Source organism: Trichoplusia ni, chromosome 2, assembly GCF_003590095.1.
Source record: "Trichoplusia ni isolate ovarian cell line Hi5 chromosome 2, tn1, whole genome shotgun sequence".
Classification (NCBI taxonomy): Eukaryota; Metazoa; Arthropoda; class Insecta; order Lepidoptera; family Noctuidae; genus Trichoplusia; species Trichoplusia ni.
In genome coordinates this window covers 14,706,841-14,725,785 of record NC_039479.1, presented here as the reverse complement: position 1 = coordinate 14,725,785, position 18,945 = coordinate 14,706,841, and the positions used below count along the sequence as shown (strand labels likewise).

General features: G+C 34.4%; 4 protein-coding genes across 6 annotated transcripts; 1 reads left to right on the top strand and 3 right to left on the bottom strand.

The window, feature by feature from the left end:
• Positions 1 to 1,415: 1,415 nt before the first annotated feature.
• Positions 1,416 to 4,229, bottom strand: LOC113508343 (THAP domain-containing protein 1-like). Its single transcript, XM_026891319.1, has 4 exons — positions 3,957 to 4,229; positions 3,256 to 3,442; positions 2,933 to 3,151; positions 1,416 to 2,843 (listed from the first exon to the last, which is right to left on the bottom strand). Exons 1-4 carry the CDS (start codon positions 4,031 to 4,033, stop codon positions 2,574 to 2,576), a joined length of 753 nt encoding a protein of 250 aa, XP_026747120.1. The 5' UTR covers positions 4,034 to 4,229; the 3' UTR covers positions 1,416 to 2,573.
• A 97-nt stretch (positions 4,230 to 4,326) lies between these two features.
• On the top strand, positions 4,327 to 6,023 carry LOC113508345 (caltractin). The gene is made up of 3 exons (XM_026891322.1): positions 4,327 to 4,492; positions 4,694 to 5,060; positions 5,307 to 6,023. The coding sequence occupies exons 1-3, from the start codon at positions 4,490 to 4,492 to the stop codon at positions 5,468 to 5,470; spliced, it is 534 nt and encodes a 177-aa protein (XP_026747123.1). The 5' UTR covers positions 4,327 to 4,489; the 3' UTR covers positions 5,471 to 6,023.
• Positions 6,024 to 6,875: 852 nt separating this feature from the next.
• LOC113508342 (ribose-5-phosphate isomerase) lies at positions 6,876 to 8,038 on the bottom strand. Its single transcript, XM_026891318.1, has one exon. It carries the CDS (start codon positions 7,862 to 7,864, stop codon positions 7,076 to 7,078), a length of 789 nt encoding a protein of 262 aa, XP_026747119.1. The 5' UTR covers positions 7,865 to 8,038; the 3' UTR covers positions 6,876 to 7,075.
• Positions 8,039 to 8,454: 416 nt separating this feature from the next.
• On the bottom strand, positions 8,455 to 10,707 carry LOC113508340. Of its 3 annotated transcripts, none has more exons than XM_026891315.1 (3): positions 9,840 to 10,707; positions 9,365 to 9,510; positions 8,455 to 9,299 (listed from the first exon to the last, which is right to left on the bottom strand). In XM_026891315.1, exons 1-3 carry the CDS (start codon positions 9,908 to 9,910, stop codon positions 8,581 to 8,583), a joined length of 936 nt encoding a protein of 311 aa, XP_026747116.1. In that variant the 5' UTR covers positions 9,911 to 10,707; the 3' UTR covers positions 8,455 to 8,580. The 3 variants fall into 3 exon arrangements, with proteins under 3 accessions (XP_026747116.1, XP_026747117.1, XP_026747118.1); XM_026891316.1 differs by having other exon boundaries at positions 8,455 to 9,296; XM_026891317.1 differs by lacking the exon at positions 9,840 to 10,707 and adding an exon at positions 9,762 to 9,787.
• Positions 10,708 to 18,945: the final 8,238 nt, after the last annotated feature.

Below are 18,945 nucleotides of genomic sequence, written 5' to 3'. Positions count from 1 at the left end.
CTTTGCGGGGTGAGGGGGTGCTAGATCCCGCCCACTTCTTTATTTTCCATCTATCGGTCAAAAGCAAAACTATTCGCTCGTTCTGTCGATTTTGTTTTATAGTTACGTAACTATCTCACACTAGATGTCACTAAGTACAGGATGCAACAGGGTCGTACTCGGAATTTTCGTACCGGGGAGCACTGTTTTATTTTAAATTAATTTTGCGAACCATCTTGATGCGTATTTTTTAAATTTAAATTGTGATATTATTATGAAAAAAAAAGGTTTCTGATGAATGACGAATGAAGATTATTAGATTTTCCTTTATACAAAATTATTTTTTGTTTACACTAAACCCGAAAAGGGGTCTTTGTACCTACTCACCAATTTGAACATCTTTTTCTATGGGACCAACCCTAAAATCGCGAAAAAAATCAGCTGTTCCCTACACTTATACTCGTCAAAATGTAGGGAACAGCTCATTTATTTTCGCGACTTTTCAGGTTTAGTGTAAATCAAGAATAATGTTGTATATTTAAATGACTTATTTTGTTAAAAAGATTTATCAAGATGGTTTACGAAGCCAGTATTTTTGAAAAAAAAAAACACCTCCCGTTTATTGATATGGTCAAGTAGGTAAAACAAACAGTGGAAATATAAATAATACACAAAAATTATAACGAAAAAAATGTATTTGCAAAATTCAATTTCCTGAAAAAATAACTGCTTTGGTTAGTTGTTGTCGATTCGTTGCTCTATCGTTTTCTATGGTTGCAAAATGCTTAAAACGAATATCTATATATTTCTCGGCTATGGCTTTAGTCAGAAGAGTAATATGATTATCAGTCGGTGATTGATCAAACATATGGTTCACCGATTTTTCGAAATAATTTTGTCCAATAAGGGATTTTAGTGTATTCGTTATAATTTTATGTTTACGGAAATTAGGAGAATTCAAAGATTGCGATTTAACACAACGGATGCTGCATTCGGTTCGTATACATATATTTATGACATCTTTAGACGGGAAAGTAAGCCCACCTTTATTTTTAGTTTTTATCAAATAAAGGTCATCATCATCGTAATTATCAGCATATAATTCATGAAGGCAGCTCTCACATTTGATTTTGGAATGTAAATAATTGACAACAAACCCAGAAATATATGCAACTATTTGACGGCGCAAATAATCACCTATCGTTGTATTTAACTGCTCATCAAATTCTAACAACAAATCATCAGGCATGGGTTCGTCATCCAATGATGCCTCGATCAAGTCATTTTGCAAAATTCGATAACGTTCTGTAGTAATATTTATTTTGTTTACAGAGGATTCTTTTAAAATAGAAATATCCTCTAAAGGAATACAATTTCCTCTGAAACCCTCTTTCAGTTCTGTGTTTATCAGGGTTTTTTTGTAAGCTGATTTCAACTGACGTGATGTTGGATTATTATTGGCCCTCCCATGAGCTCTTAATACCCCAAAAAATAGTTCCAAATGATCCTGCGAAAATTTGTACATAGTTAAATACTTGAGGACCTTTTCTTTTTCAACTAGGCGGTTATACAAGAAAAGTGTACTATTAATGCATGTTAAAAGGCCCATAAAACCAGTTTTACGATTCGTGGCGATAACAAGCTTCTCTTCATCAGGAGCTACTATAAACATTATATAATGTTTAGCATATTCTAAATACTCCCTTGTTTTCAAAATATTTTTTTCAAATAAGGGTTTTTTGTACTCAAACTGACGCATGTTTCGTGAATTGAGAATGTCAAAGATGTTGTTTATTAAACGGATAAAAGTAATTGTAGCCGCCACATTTTTGAATTCAACATTATATTTTTCACAAACTTGGAGTGCATCTGCTACGCTATTACTAAAAAGTTGACTGGCTAATTTTACTTTCATTTTTTGTCGCTGAAAATTTATGTGTTTCTCTTTTAACTTGTTCCCAAGGTGGAGGCCTTCTGACTTTTGTAAGTTATTGAGCTTGACGAGATAAGACCATTCAATAAGATTACCCTGATAATCAAGAAACTTCTTTTTATTTTCAAATGCGTTGCGCACAAGTTTTAGCATATGACATGCGTCAAGGAATACTGCCACTTCGTAGTCTGTACTAGGGTGTTTGAAAGTAGTTTTCATATTCTGAGATTCTAACGAACATCCTAACTTTTTAAGCATAGCAATGTTTGCAGCGCAGCCATCCATTGTAAGTGAAACAACGTTTACACCATTTTCTTGGCATTTGTAGAGGCATTGTTGAACTATTGAAGCGCGTTGTTCCCCGGTCATAGAACGAATAAGAAAGAAACCCACAGGTAATTTCCAGCGTTCAGTTTGACATACAAGCAACAGGACTAAAGCCTGAGAAGCTTGATCCGAATTATCGTTTTGTACGTCATTAAGGCCGAGATCAACATAACCGTGATATTTTGTTCCATCCCATTCGACGTGCTTCCTAATTGCCATCTCGTCCATCATAAGACTGCACAAAGCGCGTTTGCCTGAGGAGTTAGTTTTGTGCTTTAATATGTTAAAAGCTTCAGCTGTAAATCCAGCTTCACCATTGACACTTTCATACCATTTAGAAATAGTTCTCAGATGCGGTAAGCAAGTATCGAAAGTTTTTCTGACGTATGAGTAAGCATTTGGCGAAAAATAATGTAGTGTCAAAGCGAATGATCGGAGAGCTGGAGAATACTGCTTCGTCAATGGGTTTTTTTTTATTTTTTGCCAAATGACGCCCAACCAAGTCCCTCAACTTAACATTTATTGATGTTAAAATTTCTGATTCCTCTCCTAACAGAAGACTTTTGCTTTCCAATTCTTTAATTAAGGCACTTAAATTTTGAACCTGAAACAAAATATGAAAAAGTATTTTATTTAGAAAAATATCATCTTAAGGCACTGCGTGAAGTGAAAATAACGCCACTAGACAGGTACCTTCTTCTTCAAACGCTTAACTTTCATATGAAGTCTTCTGATCTTTAATCTATCTGCTCTTGCTTTCCATCGAAGTTGTGCTATTTCATGCTTTAACTTCTTCTTTCTCGGCGTATCATGCAGTATCAGAAATTCATTTAAATTACTTGTAGGTGTGGTAGGCTTAGGTGATGACATTGTTGGGTCCTTTGTGGTTGGGTCTGTAAATTTTCTTTTAAGCTGTAATATAAAAGATAAAACAATAAATACGAAGTTTACGAATTTTCCCGAATGAATTTTAACTGGTAAATACTAAAACAAAATTTAAATGCATTAAAACGAACCGATAATATATCCAGTTTTAAACAAGGCAAAGTTCCCTTCTTTAATTTTCTAAGGCCTTTTTTTGTCACTATGAAGTCTTCATCATTAAAATGGCAAGAACAAATTTTCGTATATTTAGTCGGAGACCAGTCTTGTCTATTAATTTTTGTAATCCATTGCTGCCTTAGATTATCTTCGGATGGAAATCTAAAACATACATCATTTAAAATTCAACTAAATAAACTGGGTGGGCTTTAAGTACTTTAAATAAATAAAATAACTGTAGATAGAATATTTAATTTATAGGAGATTGTATTTTTATGTCCAGCGTATTTAATGTTTTAAGTAGGTACTTTCCATTTATGAGACAGCCGCAGGACATTCAGTAAAATAGTAAAATAATTGATTTCTAATTACTGCCCTGTCTTTTTGTTGTCTATGTTTGTTTTTCATAGTTGACGATAGATGGCAGCCTGTTTACAAAATGATATATGAAAACTACAAAAATAACATTTTGGCCATTAAAGGGTCTTTAGGAATGAATGTTGAATAAATTTCAGTATTAAAATATGTTAGTTCTGGGCTCTACATACCTAAATATTTGTAGTTTCCATGAGACCAAGTGCCGCCATCTAGTGTGGGGTAGGATTATGTTTGGTGACGCCGACGCTAGGAGATTTTTCTAGAACTATTTTAATAAATTACGCATAAAATTACTTACAAATGAAATGTGATGCCATCCATAGCATCAGAACGTCTATCCGAGTAATTTTTACAAGACAAAACACAACACTTCATTTTTTTTTCGTCTAGGGCGAACAATGCTGTAAAATGGGAACGTTCACAAAGTTGTGCACAGGACAAACGCCAACAATACACTGACTAAAGCCACGCCCACATGATGACGTCAGGACCTAGTTGAGAATCACAGTGCACAGTTGCTTAGGCCATCTCCTCTTTGTATTTACTCTGTGAATAAAACTCTTTTGATGATTGCGCTACATGCTGTATACATATTTATTTATAACCTGTGGTTCGTTGCTCGAGATTTCTAAATTTGTCTGTGGCATTAGTCAATTGTCACTGTCAAAAGGGTTCGGAACGATAAATTATTCAATGTTATGGTTTATTGAAATTGAGAAATAAAAATAGAAGTTGGATCGATAGATTTCTCCTAAGATTGAATTAATGAAATGTTACATACCTTGTAAACAAGTATTCTTTGTTAAACTAAAAGGCTTATTTTAATCCAGAATGGTAAGTGTAACGGATGTTAGATCTGCTTATTGATTAGTTTTATTGCAAACCTGTCGCTTCTTGTTTATTTTTATGAACACATGGTAATCACAAAAGTATTGTGGAATAGTTTATTATTTACAACTGCGGGAGCCTGTAATAATTAAAAGGGTTGTTCTCTTTTAGTCGCTTTTATAATTATGAATATTTTTATTATTTCAGGCGACAGCTGTAGCTAACGTACAGAAAAAAAATGTGGGCTCAAACAATACTGGCGGAGTTCGCAAGAAGTCGGGACCCAAGTTTGAGTTAACCGAGGAACAGAGAAGAGATATAAAAGAAGCTTTTGATCTCTTTGATACAGAAAATTCAGGAAAAATAGACACTAAAGAATTGAAGGTAGCTATTCGCGCGCTCGGCTTTGAGCCCAAAAAGGAAGAAATCAAAAAGATGGTAGCTGAAATTGATAAAGGTGATGGCAAAGTATCTTTTGAAGACTTCTTAGAATTAATGACTGTGAAGATGGCAGAAAAAGATACAAAAGAAGAGATAATGAAAGCATTTAAACTATTTGATGATGACGAGACTGGTGAGTGTGTCTTATTATTTTTAGTTAAGATCATGTCTAAAAGTACTGATTGAGGTGGTACTGAAATTGGTTCCAAGGAAAGATAATTAGGAAATACTGATTTCTCTTAGCTGAAAAATACTCCTTAAAATTCATTCTATAATCCTGTTTGACTTAATAAATCATTGTAATTTATGAAAATATGGGAATAAAAGATTGTCTGATAACCTAATAAATTAAATTAAAATCACACTCAATATGTTACAGGTAAGATATCATTTAAAAACTTGAAGCGGGTAGCAAAGGAACTAGGTGAAAACCTGACAGATGAAGAGCTTCATGAGATGATTGATGAAGCTGACCGAGATGGTGACGGTGAAATAAATCAAGAAGAATTTCTACGCATCATGAAGAAAACCAGCCTCTATTAGATATTCCTGCAGCTTTATCTGCCAAGTATGGTGCATAAACAAATAGACAACCACCTAATTCAATGACGAGATACTTGTATAAAATACAGAGCTTCTGTCATTCTAAATGTACTTAGTTACACAGTATTACCTGAGCAAATTATGTAGATAGGCAAAAATATACATGTAGTTAATATTAGGCCAGTTTTAATGATCTATTTGTGTAGATGTAGGTGCATGTTGGTTTGTTGTACTTATAGAAGAGAAGTTATATGTTCAAGCATAAGGAGAAACAAACTACTATGTGTATGCCAAAAGACCAACTGTTGCTGTAGTACCCAAACAAGTCGGATCCTGTCTCTAAAATGTTCTGTGCTCGATCTTTTGCATTTGTTTTTAATGTTAGTATTTTAGCTTATTGTTTGTCCTCACTGCTTGTAGATGCAAGTATGTGGTTTGTCTGTAGCTAAAATGTAAGGCACAAGTTTTAGAATTATTTGTTATTATCATTATTTTGTTGTCCTAATTAACCAGAAATATAAAGAGTGCAATAAAACCAAAAATAATGGTGTAACTATTATCTTACATCATTACAATAAGACACACATGACTGATTTTAATATTTTACTTTATTTTATTCCAAATATATATATATAGTCTCTTTTACAAACAATAAAACAGGAATAATAAATTTAGTTATACCTAAGAATAGATGTATATTATTATCTGTTTTGATCTTATAATTTACTTTCAGTGATAATTTTATTTTTAAGTAAACACTTGTTCACATGGATCTTATAATGTAAGTTAAGTTTATAATAAGTATAGGTTTTAAGCTAAGGCCTAATAAACAATCAATTTACTGCATTTTGAATGTTCTACCTCTAACATTTTGTTTTATTTAAAAATCACCACTACTTGCCAAAAATATAATATTTTGTTATAGATTCTTACTTGATTAAATCAAACTATATTCTTAGCAAACTTTGTTTTACACAAATTAGAATGACCAGTTTTTTTTTTGTTATCTTTCCTACACTTCTGGCACACATACTAATAATAATATTCTAAATACCTTCATAAGCAAATCAAATGTATACATTTTATAAAAAGATTGCATCATATTGTTGATAAAGTTATAAAAAATGCTTAGAAGTTAACCTGATTGAACTTGTATGCTTTATCAGTCATTACTTATCAAATTCATTATTTATGACCATTCAAATTCTCAACACTTTTTTATCAGAATTAGTATTGAATGTACACTGGAATCTGATTAATGCTTGCCTATAATATCTGTTCATGATGATCTCAGATCTTTAAAATGGATAACCACACAATTTTTAAATATCAAACTCCTTGGAGATTACCTTTCCTAGTCATGGATTCTTGATATGTGTCTCACCAATATAAAGAAGACAAAAAAATTACTACCTGAACAATTTATTCTCACAATGTAACTCTTTTAAAATTACATTTATCAGGATATGCTTTTAAAATTTCAAGAATAAATGATGTAGAATTTTACAACTACCTACAATTTACACGACAGATCATCTAGAGTCAACTTTAAGAGAATAACCAGAATTACAATTTCACTTATAACTATAAATTGATAAAGGAGGATTATTGCCTCTCTACAACATTGCCTTCTGGCTGCCCAAAATAAGCTTTGTGGCACATCTTAACAAACAAGCCAGTCTCAACCACTCCCGGAATCATCTTAATTACATTACTAACTTTATCCCAGTCTAAGTCTTGGTTAGTGAACAGCCAGTCCAAAATGAAGTTACCATTATCAGTCACTACTGGCCCAGCCTTGGCTACAGCTTTACGTAATTTTACTTCCCCTCCATACATTGCCTCAATCTTCTTTTGAATAGGAACATATGCTAGGGGAACTACTTCAATTGGTATCCCTTTTTTGTACCTGTCCCCGAGTTTGACGGAATCTTTGGTGTAGTCAGCAATAACAATGAGTTTCTTAGAGCAGGAAGCCACTATTTTCTCCTGGAGTAAGCACCCACCACCACCCTTAATCAGCGTCATGTGCGAGTCCACTTCATCAGCTCCATCGATTGTGACATCAATCACAGGACTTGTATCAAGTTCTCCTAACGTCAGGTTATGTTTTACAATCAGCTGTTTGGCTTGAAAAGATGTAGGGACGCAGGTCACCTTCAAGTTTTCCGTTTCAACGCGTTCAGCTAACCGCTGAACGGCATATACGACAGTTGATCCACTTCCGACGCCAAAGATGCAGCCATTAGTTACAAACTCGTCAACCGCCCGGTATGCGGCAACTTGTTTTGCTTGTTCTAGCGACATTTTTACACTACTACTATATAACCGGCACAACTTCCTAACTATAACACTGTGTTTCAATACCGTCGCAGCATAGACTTTTAGCAACATGCATCAGTGTTATTATTAGATGAATGCTATAAGTTGTAGTAGGATTATAGTATGTTCGGTGTAGCTATGTTTTACAGTATAAATAACTTTACCGCAGTCAACACTGCAGATATACTATGTATGCTATAAACACGTGCGACAGTTTTTGACCGCGGTCTTTGTGATTGTATTTTGACATAACACTGACATGACGTGACATTATCTGCAGAAGTATTACCAGTAAAAATATTGATTTTGCCCTATTGCAGGGTAGGCGAACCTTTATGCAACAACGTGCCATTTTTTCTAAAAAAAAGTTTAATGGAGTCATTCGAGTGCCATCAAATAATTTTGTCTTAAAATACCTAATTCTGCGACGTGCCTAAAGTATTGTGTCGCGTGCCATCAATGGCATGCGTCCATAGGTTCGCCTACTCTGCTCTATTGCTTTCCAACTTTCAACATGTACGTACCGTTACGTTAATGTTGTTTTATGGAACTTCCACGATATTTGGCAAAGAGTTAAAGAAAAAATAATAATCACTGATTCTGCCGGCGAAAATTGTAACTAAACATAGGGAGCTGCTGCGCAAAAAGAAAAAAGAAAAATATACGTTAACTATATTACCATGATTATTATTTAGCTGTTAATTAAACATTTTTGTTTCAATGAATGTATTTACTCCTTTCTCACAACATTTCACTAGCCACATTCTAGCCTCAAAAATCATAATTTTTTAATCAAAAAAAGATTCTTCGGTAATTAGAACACTCGAAATACACCTCAAATCTCTTATCAGATTTTCTTGGTCGTGAAGAAGCTTTTTTACTGTTTTCAGATGAGTCGTTAGATCTAAATCTGTCATATTAATATTATTTGTTTGTAGCGATTGATGATTTAGTTCAATTTTTGTCATAGTAAGATTACTGTAATTCGTTTCATTGGGGCCAGCGTGATACTCAGAGCATACTACACCAATACAATGTCCTGTTTTCGGGACAATTTCGTTTTTGTGATTATGGTGTTTTAAGGTAATCCTTACATTCCGAAGTTCATCCAAAGCTACTTGTAAGTGGTTTTCCATGATTAAAATCCTGTTGTTAAGAAATCGATTCTTGTGTTCTAGACGATTACATCGTTCCTGTTCGTTGCAGTGATCTGCGTAATATTGTCCACAACAAACAATTATATGTTTTAATTGTTCAAGTGTGGATACGTTTTCTTTGGGCTCACTGCGTATTTTTTGTAACTCATTATATCCAAGTTGAATTATGTTGTTAAAACATTGCAATTGATCACAAAGCGTTTGATTTTCTGCTGTAAGTTTATTGATTTGTTCAATCTTTTCATTTTGTTGTTGATATAGATCTAAATATTGAGTTCTTGCAAAATTTAAGTGACTGTTGAGCGATGCAGTTTCTGATGCCTTAGCTGTGGACATCGTTCTGGCAACTTCTGAAATGATAAATAAAGTAAATAAAACATAAAAAAATAATAACATATTTGGAAGAGGTACTTACGGCATGCAGTTTTTAGATTTTGTCGTAATTTTTTTACTTGTACTCTCCTCAAGCCTAGTGTACTTTTATATTTTATTAGTTTACCCAACATTTCTGCACTTTCGCATGTTTTGGTTGGACTGGAAGACAAGGGTTCGCTGTGAAAACTGAAAACAAATTGTATATTTTTGTTTGAACGGGTGACATCTCTCAGCATGCTGTCAGGTTCACAGGTTGGAATATATATTTTTTTGTATGAATCATTATTATATTAGATAGCAACATATTTTATATACATATTATTTTAATCGATTGAAGCGTATGCCACTTAATTTTGAGCTTCAATTGCAAACTAAACGCTGAGCCTGTCGTTAAGAAAGTACTACGGTCGATGCCAAAGTTTATGGTAGGTACCTACTTATAATAATTTATCCATTTCAAGAGTGTAAGGGCAGTGCCTCTCAATGTAATCAAATAAAAAAAACTTCGTACGTACTTCTGCATTTCTTGTGCGATAGCACTTAAAGCATCACGCATTTCCTCAGTGCCAGTTTCATCGTCACTCATCTTTGTAAACTTCGCTATTAACCGTTAAAAATACTAAACGTTAAAATTTTGACGTATTTGTGATACATTTAAATTTAATCGTGAATCCTAAAAGTTAGTTTACAGTTATAAAAATCGATAAAAAATGTAAAAGTATACATTTATCAAAATTCAAACGTCAACTGATAAGTCATATAAAGGCTAAGTTGACTTTTCTTGGAGGCAGAGACGATCTCGTAGCAACAGATGTAAAAAGTAGGTGATATATTTAGTATATGTTGTTTATTACATGTCCTTTTTGTATCAGTGTACCTAAATAGGTTCATACAAATACCTCATCCTCATTCAAAAAAAGCCTTACAAGATGTTACCAATTTTTTAGTGTTGGAAATCCAATTTAAGTTATGTGAACAACAAAATAGATCTCTGTCGCACTCTTGTCGGAACAGTGTATAACATAGTTACCTATCACGGGCAGACATTCAATACATTGTTATTATTAAGCTGGAGCATAGTGGTGCGCCAGCCAATTTTCCGGCAAACGCCCCGGCGGCAAACGGCGATCCGGTATTCGTTTGTTCGCGAGACAACCGCTTCGTGTGGTAACCATTTCACGCTCGATTTCATCTCCACCACTAAAAATAGGGACATATCTTCCGAACGATCTATTATGTGGAATAAGAGAAAACGAAAATAAATGTTATACGGAATAGTGTCGAACAAGATTAGAAATGAAATCGAGTCGATATTACCAAGACTACACTTTATGCAACTAATCGCATTTTAAAGATTCTTTAGATTTGAGTTTGAAAATTTATTTAAGAATTTAATTTATTTACTTTTATTCTCACAATAATGCTGGATTTTTCCTAATAACATTTCGTATAAAGAAAAAAAGCAGTCTAAAACTATGTTTAAATTAATTTAAATATAATATAGGCAAAAATACGTGTATAATATTTTTAATTATCTATCTGACGAACTCCTGATAGTTTTGTTATAGCATTAACATACACTTGTGTTCATCTAACTTTTTGAAAGAAGATAAAAAAAACATCTTACATTTATTCATTTGAACTGATGCCTGTCCTTGCACAAGGATATCAATTCTTTCTGTCCATGAAAAAATAAATTTTAGTCCAACTAAAATCAGCGATTATAAATTGTTTGTGAAATAAATTTAAATTAAAGGATTTTCTATACTCTAAATAAAACAGTAGGTACCTACTCGTCCAATTAATTAAACCCGTTTAGGAAAACTACTTTTAAAGGCCCACCAACGCAGATAGCCGGCATTCTAAGTAGGCTTGATGAATGAAAATGATTCACCAATATATTCTAAAAGGATCTCGATCTTCTTACTTAGCCGTTATCCGCACGGTCGGTTTATTTCAATTTCGTTCATAAAAGACGCTATTCTCGGATTTGAAGTAGATTTATCATGCTCGGATAAAGCGGGCACTTTTTGTGCTTTTCTTGTGCCTGGATCTGACCCGAGATCTGTCCACTTAATGTGAATAATGGTGTACGATGGAAAACGAATGCGAACGCGAACACAAAAGACAACAATGCGAAACGATTCCAAAACTCGATACAAGGATTTTGGTGAGATAATGCTTGTTGTTGTGTTTTCCATGGCTTTATGTTTACTAGACTCAAAGCATCTTGTACGCACTCAGTTTGCGAGGTCGTATTGTCCCAACATATACAGAAAACTAAGCGCTATACATATGTTACTGTACTGTTGTACGTACAGTTAGTTTCTTGCTTCTGATTTTGAAAATTAAGTGTGTGGTAAATGAAATCTAAAAAGATCAGGAAGGTGTTTCTGTAACAATAATTATTGTTTGGCTTATGAGGATCAACTATTCAAGCGCAAATTTTTTTGGTGAACATTAGGTCAATTTGTTAGCTTTACAAAAAAAAGAACTTGGAGAAAATCTATAAATTGCTTAATTTTTGTAGTTATATTTTGACTATAGCTTAAGTGCATGCAGAAAAATAACTAAAAAAAGTAATTTTCATAGAAGGAAATTGTCTGATCATAAAAGTAATGTTATCCGCTGATTGAATTTCCAAAAAACGGACTTTTCTTTTCGACACTAGCTGCATTGGAAATAAATATTTACACAGCAAAAAAATGACCTAAAGCACACATTTATATTCATGTCACAATTATATAATCATGTACAAAAACAAATACAGTTATTAAATTAACTAGTAGTACTAGTTAATTTCCTTATTGACATGAAAATAGGTATGTATGTGCTGGTGACAATAAAAAAACGTGGTTAACTTAAATATTAGTTCTGTTTCTCGCGATTACGTGCCATATTTTGAACTTACTATGTTTATCATAAACAAAGTCGGAATATTAATTATATATTATTATTAGTTTATTTCTAATCTACAACAAATACACAATTCTTTTCGTATTCTTAAAAACATTGGATCATTATTGCTTCTCGATTCTAGATTTATCGATACTTTAATGCAGCTCGTCATATAGTCCGCGTCGAGATGAAGACGATATCTGAGGAATGCGAGACGGCTACAGATAATCGATTCCTTAGAGGCAAAAGCTCCCGTGATCGTGAGAGGTGCACTTCAGATGAAGCTACGCTGAGTATCCTGTGCTCATGTACTATTTCACCATGCATGTAGCGTGATAGCCTTGATACTAATATTTCAAGGAGTTTCACAGAGTCTGTCTGTATTTGATATTTTGGACTTTGATATAAATATATTTATTCAATTCACTGCATGAACTCCTATCAGAGTGCATTATAATTTATGTAGGACTCTATTTATGTTCTGAAATTTTCATATCATGTCATGGTAAATGAAAATTATTTTTAGCTTCTCGGGCACAAAGTTGTCTTAAGAATGTATGCAATGTGTATGATAACAAAAGAATCAGCATTCCACAAGGTACGGGCGAGTCACGCGACCGGACCGTACACCGCGTAAATAGTTAAATCTACTACTCTAATACAATTTGTAGTAAACCATGATCCCGGCGCTAAGGTCGCATTATCGGATTGGAAAAAACTGTTACAAAACAATCCTGGTGGAACAAAATTGAATCTTACATGCAAAGTTTTTAAGACGCTATTGGTTTGTAAGTGAGAACGTGAATACGAGGCCGAGTTTTACAATGTTCATGTGACGGCAGGACCTTTTTGTTGGGCCTTTTGTGCAGAGAATCCGCGATGCCCTGGGGGCCGAGGGGCACGATTTCCATTACACGAGAGAGTTTTTCGAAGAGGTCTTTGCTTTCCGAAAATTTGAGACTTTACACTAGATTAAAGTATGTTGGGCTAAGGAAATGGCTTGATAAATTATCTGAAACGGTTAAATAAAGTTCTTAATTTGGCAAGTGTTGATTTTTCCTTAAAAATAACTGAATGAACTAAATTCCTAACCTTGATCTCTTAGATTATTCCAGCGGTCCTATCCTACATAATGTCCTAGCCTAGCACAATAATCAATTACAGTCGGCAGCGTCTGACGGTCTATTTATTGGCCTTTATTGTCATTAGGTCCGACTAGTCAATTCAATAACATAATTAATTCCGTTCTCCATTCAGTTCCATTGTGGAGGAGGAATGACAAAGTATTGTAGTGTACGTACATGTGTTGCGAACAATACTGTGCGGCGGCGTTCAAGATCAGGGGAACGTGCACATGTTGTCGGATGTGGTACAAATGATGCAATATCGCCAAGTCACGTTTAGCTAGTATTTTGAGCTCCTACGTTGCTCTCGTCTGTACTCAATGAGGTGGTTTTGTCTAAGAATATACTTTGTCAAGCAACACCAAGAAACTTGTATTAAGAAATTTTATTTTTAACTTCATGTCGATCTTCGAGATGAGTTGTCCTTACCAACCATTACTATACTGTCGCTATGGAGAATATAAACATTATTTTATAAAAAAAAATGCTCAGTTATAATATCGCTAGACAATGTTTCATTTTGTTTCATGTGAAGCGATTACCAACTGGCTTTTATGAAGGAAACTTTTGCAATAATGTTATAAGTGTATTAGCTGGATTTTGGAAGATCAGAACACACGAACTTATGTGCTGGGCATGACTGCGTGGGGCAGTCACCTTCTAACTTAGCGTGTGGGAAGATAGGGCGAAGAAAGGAGAAATATTGCAAGAAAAATTAAAAACAGACATTGTTGATTCCTTCTGATGATGAAAAAGCTCAATGGCTAGGCAGACATTATCAAAGGTTTTGTGGAAAGCTTAGAACTAGGGCTCACAAATTAATAATTATATGTGACATCCGTGATGACATGTGTTATAACGTAATTACCCTCAAGAGGTCAGCTGTAGAATAGAGCAGAAAGCTATAATTTTTTGTGTAAGTTTTTGAGGTAGTAGATATTTTTTATTATATCGTTTAAAAGTATAACAAATATTATTTTATGCTAAGGAGGGCTCAACCCCTATTCACTACGTTTTTAATGAGACATTAAAATGCGCGGTGCGTTCTTTCAATCTTACTTTAATCTCAGTAACCTTCTTATGTTTTTCAACAGAAGTATAGATAAGCTGGCAATGATCTGTATCTTTAAGATATATCAATTTTCTACAGAATGTATAAAAAGGAACTTTAATTTGACTTGTGTGCATAACGAACATCGTAAAATTCTCTGTTTAAATGTAATAAATAGTATTTAGTACTTACGAAAGCAATAAATATTGATTTGCACAGACACAACATCGGCAGAGGGCAATATTTCCCTCGCACATAAAACGTATGTTACAGATACAAGACATGACTTACTCGGAGACAAAAGTCAGGCGGAACATCTGTTAAGCAACTTCTTAAAGTTTGGTGTAAGAACAAAGTAGAATGTGTGTCCTTAGGGCGCGCGCGTGGCGTGCCGGTGCAAACTTTCAATATAAACCTCACTCAATATACCGACTGGGGCTGACTGGGCCCAAGCTTGTTTTATGAAATGTGTACACGCTTTATCCATGTTAAATTGTTTGCTTTTTTGTTAAGGCACGTAATCGTAGGACTATCTTGGAAAATATGAGGGTCTGAATAATGTAAATAGTTATTTACTGCCAGTTACACGAATGTTTGGTGATAGTCGATACATGTTACCTGTGAACGAAGTAATGATTACGTAATGACTATTCGTGTCTGTACCATAGATAAGTTACGGAGAAGTTTAGAAAACATGCGTTGCAATAGAAGTGAAATTAATTATTAAAAATATTTCTTACTTTCTTTCAAACTTTCCGTGCAAAGCGGCTAAAGAAAAAAAATCGTTTGGGTTATAAACATCGCTTTGCCTCAGTTTAATTTTTTTGTGTTTGTGGTTTTAGTGGCCCTAGAAATATATCATCTGTGGAAATTATGTGCCCAGCTATCGAGGTTCATAGGATACAGCCTAGTGGCTGATGGATGGACAGACAGCGGAGCCTTATTGGTTAATTGGGTTCCGTTTTAATTCTTGAGTTCTTAACCCTCAAAATACTTTACAATAGAAATTCAACAAAGTTCTCTAGATAAACGACAGTCGTTTAAATACGTATATAAATATAATATTTCACTACGAGTAGCCATACGAGTTAAACTATCGAAACAAACTTTTATAAAATACCACATAATAACATCATACGATTCTCAATTTTAACAATTTCTGGCTTTGTTATTTGTATCAATACCAATTTGACTTAACATTTACCAATATGACAGAGACAACACACAAAGCATCGCTTATTCTCAAAATTAGTCTAATTCGGGTGTGTATTAGCATGTAGGCATCCAAGTGAAATTCAATTAAATCCTTTTGATCTGTCTACCTGTCAACGGCATTGATCATAATGATATCTTCCTGATAATGCTTGCTTAGTAGAGTAAACCAGTCAAAACCTAGTGACTGCGATAATCAACCTAATGGCTTTAAAGTTAAGGTGCTGCCGATAGCAATACTGTGCATTTGACTGTACATGATAATTATAATTGATGCCAAAAGGCATATCAGAAAACGCAAGTTGAATATAACTACCGGCAAATCGGTTGCTAATTAATGTGATCTTTTGATAATCTGATATTAAACCATTTATAATTATTTTCAATCTAGTATCAACTTATACTTGTATTGGTTGTGTAAAGGCGTGAACCGAGAGAAGGCTGTAGTTTTGTGAAGAGGTTTTTTCATCACTCATCATCACATTTTCCACTAATGATTTAGGGAAAGATCGGATCGGAAAATCAGAAAATGAAGGATGAGGGTCCATCAGTAAACCGCAGTTGGTAGACTTGTTTGTATATTCATTTCTCTTGTTTGAAGATTTCAGGTTTCATCGCATTGTCATCTGCTGATTGTAATTGTTTGAGGTTTGTCAGTGTTCTGAAAGCGCATGCAATAGCGGTTTTGCTGCTTTAATCGGAATTTTCCAGAACACAGAAGCAAAACCAGCAAAACATTTCACTTGTCAATTTAAGACCCATTTTTTATGTTATTTTTTTATTTTATAATTAAAACAATGTCAACAGAAAAGAAACGCTGCTTTCGTAAAATTGATACACACGAAGTTGATTCATGTTCTGTCTTTATAATCGTGATATGTTTGCTGCAAAAATGTATGCCAGACATCCCCTCCTTGAAGGGTGGTTTGACATGACAAACGAGGGTATGCAGCGTTGTAAATGTTGATATTGTAATTACAAAAGTTATTATGTCTGGTACTCGAATAAATGGGCCATTTGTAGGAAATATTGTCACAACGGTAATGCCAGGTGATTCGGCGACGGGCCACCCAATAATGCTGTAAAAACGTTGCCGTAATTACGATCATTTTACTTGCCATTTCATTAACATGAACGCTGATCGGCGTCCGGGATTGTATTTGTTGTGTAATGATAATAAAATCAATATAGCCAACATTAATGTTTTCATTTCGTTTATTCTGTTTGTTTTTCAGAATTGCTAAGAATTTTTCAGAATCGCAAAGTTTTTGCTAAGCACATCAGATTCTGACAGTTATTTGTTCTGACTTCTGGTAGGTATTATCTTTGGATTTATGGTTGTCATCTGTGCTATTCTAAGTCCTTGATGAAATATAAAAGTTCCTATTATAGCATGTATCATAATTTCCTAAACAGCAGAAACAATAAAGATCACATGAGACAAAGTTTAATTAAATTATTGTTATGTTACAAATTTATCATTTCATTTCGCAGTGGGTAAAAAGCTTTAAATTGAATGAATAAAAAATGCAAAAAGTTGATGCTAAAATAATGAAATTAGTAAGAGGATTAGAGCGAGCGGTCGAGGTTTGGCCTCAGATGTATGCAGCCCCGTGTGGAATGAGGACCGCAGTGTATTTTCTGCTCCGTCGCGCCACGAGATGGGCCTTCGGAAAACGCCTAATAACGTGGCCTGTTTACCAGCAAATGAGATGGTGCTTTTAATTAGTAGGCTGACAGTTTATGGACCGTGTTGAATTTTACGTCGCAGTTTAGACCAGGTTGTGTACTCGTACGTGTATTACATTTTTCGTCCCGTACACTTTTGTCTTTGTTAACGTTTTTGTTGATTTTTCACGTGGCTTTTCAAAGTTAATTATAAGAACAGTAAATGTAAATTCCAGTAAGTAACTTTCCACTAAACACTACGCCTAAAACTTACTGGAAACTACATACATAAATTCGTTCCTGGAACCTCTAAAATCGGCCAATCAATTACGACCACACATCGTTCTTGTTTTGATAGCGAAAAATCGAAATGTCACCCAAAACACAAACGTAGGTAATCCAATTACCATAGACTATATGTTGTTCCGGCGTGGGCGTAGTAAACAGACGTATATTTGCCTACGTTTCAAATTCTCGGCGCATTCGAACACGCAGAACGTTTCACCTGCCATAGTTTATTACCTATTCAGCGGACTCGCACAAATAAAACTGTATAATGCATAAGCGAATGGCGAGTTTGATTTACGAGCGCGCGGCGGCGGCCCAGCGCGTCACGGGCTGAATAACTAACGCACCTAGGGGCTATTCAAATGCCCTTATCCCGTGTCCGGCTGTTGTTACACTTCAACATCTTATTATTTTAGTTTGGGGAACTATTTGCGTAATGTAGCCAAAATTTGTTTGAGTTATTTGGTTGAATTCATAGAACGGTTGAACATTTGAAGCTCAGTAAAGTCTGTTAAAGGTATAATAGAGTTTATAACAAATAATAAATAAGTTATAGCATTACTGCTTTTGCGTGTTCTATCCCATATACATGTTGACATCATAACTGAAAAGAGTGAAACCATTTTTTTGTGGTAAAACAGTCGCCACATACACATAGGCGCAGCGAGTGACCATCTGTCTGCATTCTGTTTATAACTAACGGCATATTGTACAGCTAACTTATTTAGTGGATGTCGTAAAAATGAATTTATAGTCTCACTAACTTTTTGTCCTCACTCCAAAAATTTATATGTCATACTGTTTGTCTGCTGAAACTGAAATGCAAAGAGTTATCTCAATGTCAGAGACCGGATATTTTGGATTTATTTCCACTGCGTCGCCTTTTCTCTGACTTCCCATATGAGAAAAAATAAAAGGATATACGAAGGGAACATAATAATATATCAATTAAGCTTTCTCCATTTCATTCACCGTGGCGTTTTCCCCTTTGCGAGTGGGGTCTCTGTCTACAACCATTGTTCCAAATCCAAATGCTTGTAGTATGGTCAAACCTTTCAGTTGACCCTTACGATGTGGTTACTTAAAATCCCCAAAGGATCGAATAACACGGTTTCGCTTTCACGAGAGCATTATCAGAAATACTAACTTTTAACATATACGTTATAGACAAAAGTATAAATGAGCTCGGAAATAAAAAGAGGTAGCAGTTGCCACTTTTCAGCAAGGATTTTATCCTAATTAAATTATTTTGAAAACATACATCAGGTCTCAAAATTACCGCCGCAAACATGATGAAAAGCTATTGGGCTGGGACATTAATGTAATCCGAAATACAGGTAATTTGCTAATGGAGTTAGGTAAGGCGGCGCGGAGTCTACC

Coding starts and splice junctions, on each gene's coding strand:
- LOC113508343 (XM_026891319.1), bottom strand. CDS start 4,033: ATGAAGTGTTGTGTTTTGTCTTGTAAAAATTACTCGGATAGACGTTCT. Junction 3,443..3,956: donor GATGGCATCACATTTCATTT/GTAAGTAATTTT, acceptor TGTATGTTTTAG/ATTTCCATCCGAAGATAATC. Junction 3,152..3,255: donor TAAAACTGGATATATTATCG/GTTCGTTTTAAT, acceptor TTTATATTACAG/CTTAAAAGAAAATTTACAGA.
- LOC113508345 (XM_026891322.1), top strand. Junction 5,061..5,306: donor ATTTGATGATGACGAGACTG/GTGAGTGTGTCT, acceptor AATATGTTACAG/GTAAGATATCATTTAAAAAC.
- LOC113508340 (XM_026891315.1), bottom strand. CDS start 9,910: ATGAGTGACGATGAAACTGGCACTGAGGAAATGCGTGATGCTTTAAGT. Junction 9,511..9,839: donor ATCGCACAAGAAATGCAGAA/GTACGTACGAAG, acceptor ATTTGTTTTCAG/TTTTCACAGCGAACCCTTGT. Junction 9,300..9,364: donor AAATCTAAAAACTGCATGCC/GTAAGTACCTCT, acceptor TTATCATTTCAG/AAGTTGCCAGAACGATGTCC.
- LOC113508342 (XM_026891318.1), bottom strand. CDS start 7,864: ATGTTGCTAAAAGTCTATGCTGCGACGGTATTGAAACACAGTGTTATA.